This window comes from Ixodes scapularis, unplaced genomic scaffold (genome assembly GCF_016920785.2).
Source record: "Ixodes scapularis isolate PalLabHiFi unplaced genomic scaffold, ASM1692078v2 PGA_scaffold3__209_contigs__length_174095766, whole genome shotgun sequence".
NCBI classification, from domain to species: domain Eukaryota; kingdom Metazoa; phylum Arthropoda; class Arachnida; order Ixodida; family Ixodidae; genus Ixodes; species Ixodes scapularis.
This window is the reverse complement of record NW_024609868.1, coordinates 27552673-27554349: the sequence shown is the minus strand read 5'-3', so window position 1 is coordinate 27554349 and position 1677 is coordinate 27552673. Positions and strand designations below refer to the sequence as shown.

At 48.8% G+C, this 1677-nt stretch overlaps 1 protein-coding gene across 1 annotated transcript; it reads left to right on the top strand.

Moving 5' to 3' along the window:
• The first annotated feature begins 245 nt into the window (after nucleotides 1-245).
• LOC120841611 (probable G-protein coupled receptor AH9.1) lies at nucleotides 246-1355 on the top strand. The gene has a single exon (XM_040212538.2). It carries the CDS (start codon nucleotides 246-248, stop codon nucleotides 1353-1355), a length of 1110 nt encoding a protein of 369 aa, XP_040068472.1.
• Nucleotides 1356-1677: the final 322 nt, after the last annotated feature.

The following is a 1677-nucleotide window of genomic DNA, read 5'->3' as shown; positions in this document are numbered from 1 at the left end:
GAAAAACAGTGCGCTTTAGTAGAAAATGATGCGTAAGTTTAATATTCTAAGAATGAAAGATTTTTAGTTGAGTGATGCAGCAAAATCAATCTATTCGTTTAAGTTGTTGGCGCAAAGAAATTTGAACGTTGATTAGATATTCAATCGTCTAAATTAAAACAGTGGTGTCATTCGTTTTTTTTTTTGTGTCTACTAATTTGATCACGTGAAATAACATTTACTACTGTTTCTGATTGCAGAACACAATGGTGGTGTGCCCCAACCTCAAGTCTATCGTCGTGAACGAGTCATTACCATCATCCGAGCCTTTGACGTGGCAGTACCGTTTGGCAAGCGATCAGGACACCTTGCTCCTCAAGCAGCAGATCGACACACTCAAGTTCATCGCCTACGGTGTCGTGTCGTTTGTGATCATCGCTCTGGGCATTGTGGGGAACCTCATCAACCTGATTGTGTTGACGAGGCCCAACCTCAAAGGCGTCACCTTCGTGTACCTCACCTGGCTGGCCACGTCGGACCTCTTGACGCTGGTCGTTGCTGTGTTCTCGATGCTGAGGCTGCACGGCATCCAGCCGCGCACGTATTCTGCTGCCTTCTATTTCGCCCACGTCGAGATGCCGCTGGTGAACGCACTGATGGCCAGCAGCGTCTTCATTGTGGTGGCAGTCACCGTCGACCGCTACTGGTCCGTGTGTCTGCCGACGCGGTACCGGGAGTTCCACAACTCAAGACGTGCAAAGCTGGCCATCGTAACGGCCTACCTAGCTGCCGGTTTTTTGTACGTGCCGGTGGCCTTCCAGAAAAGTCCAGTGCCGGTCTGGGACGAATTTGCTAACCGGACTCAGTACGTACCGTGCGACAACATCTCTGTTTCGCGGCAGCCTGTCTTTAAAATGTACCTCCTGGTCAAAGAGGTCCTGGTGCGGATAGGTCCGGTTCTCGTGGTGGCGGTGCTGAACACCACCATCATCCTTACCTTTCGCCGTTTCATGCGCAAGCGCCAAACACTCATGAACAACAGCAATAGGGACACGGGAAAGTTCCTCGAAGAACAGCGTTTGGTCATTCTCCTGGCGGCCATTGTAATTATGTTCTGCGTGTGCATGACTCCTGCAGCTGTTCTCACGGTGCTCATCAGTGACGACAAGGAACTCAACTACGGCTTCCAGCTGTTCCGGGCCATCGCCAATGACATGGAGATGGCCAACTTTGCCATGAACTTTTACGTGTATTGTTTGTGCAGTTCAGAAATACGGGACACCTTTCTGAGGTTGTTTCGCCTCAGTAAACCATCGCCAGATGTCAGCTACATCTTGAACTCGAAGTCGCACTTTGACGCGAGCACACGCCTTTGATTAGGCAATTGGAACTCCGGTGGCGAAAGCGGACTTGCGTCGTTGCTGCGCCTTTTATCTTTCTTCCGTCCGTACAGCCCGTCGGAGAGTGTCAGTGATGTAGGACCTCAGAAAAAAAAAAAAAAGATGACGAACTAAATTGAACCAAAGCGCTCAATCGTGTTGAATAACGATGACGTTATGAAAAAGACGTCGCTTGGGGGTGGGGGGATATCTTATATCACAAAACGAGCCTCTTTTGTGGTAAATGTAATCCGCCATAGTTGGTAAGCGAAACGTTCATTGGTAAAAAAATATATATATTGCCTTTGTAGCGGAGAAA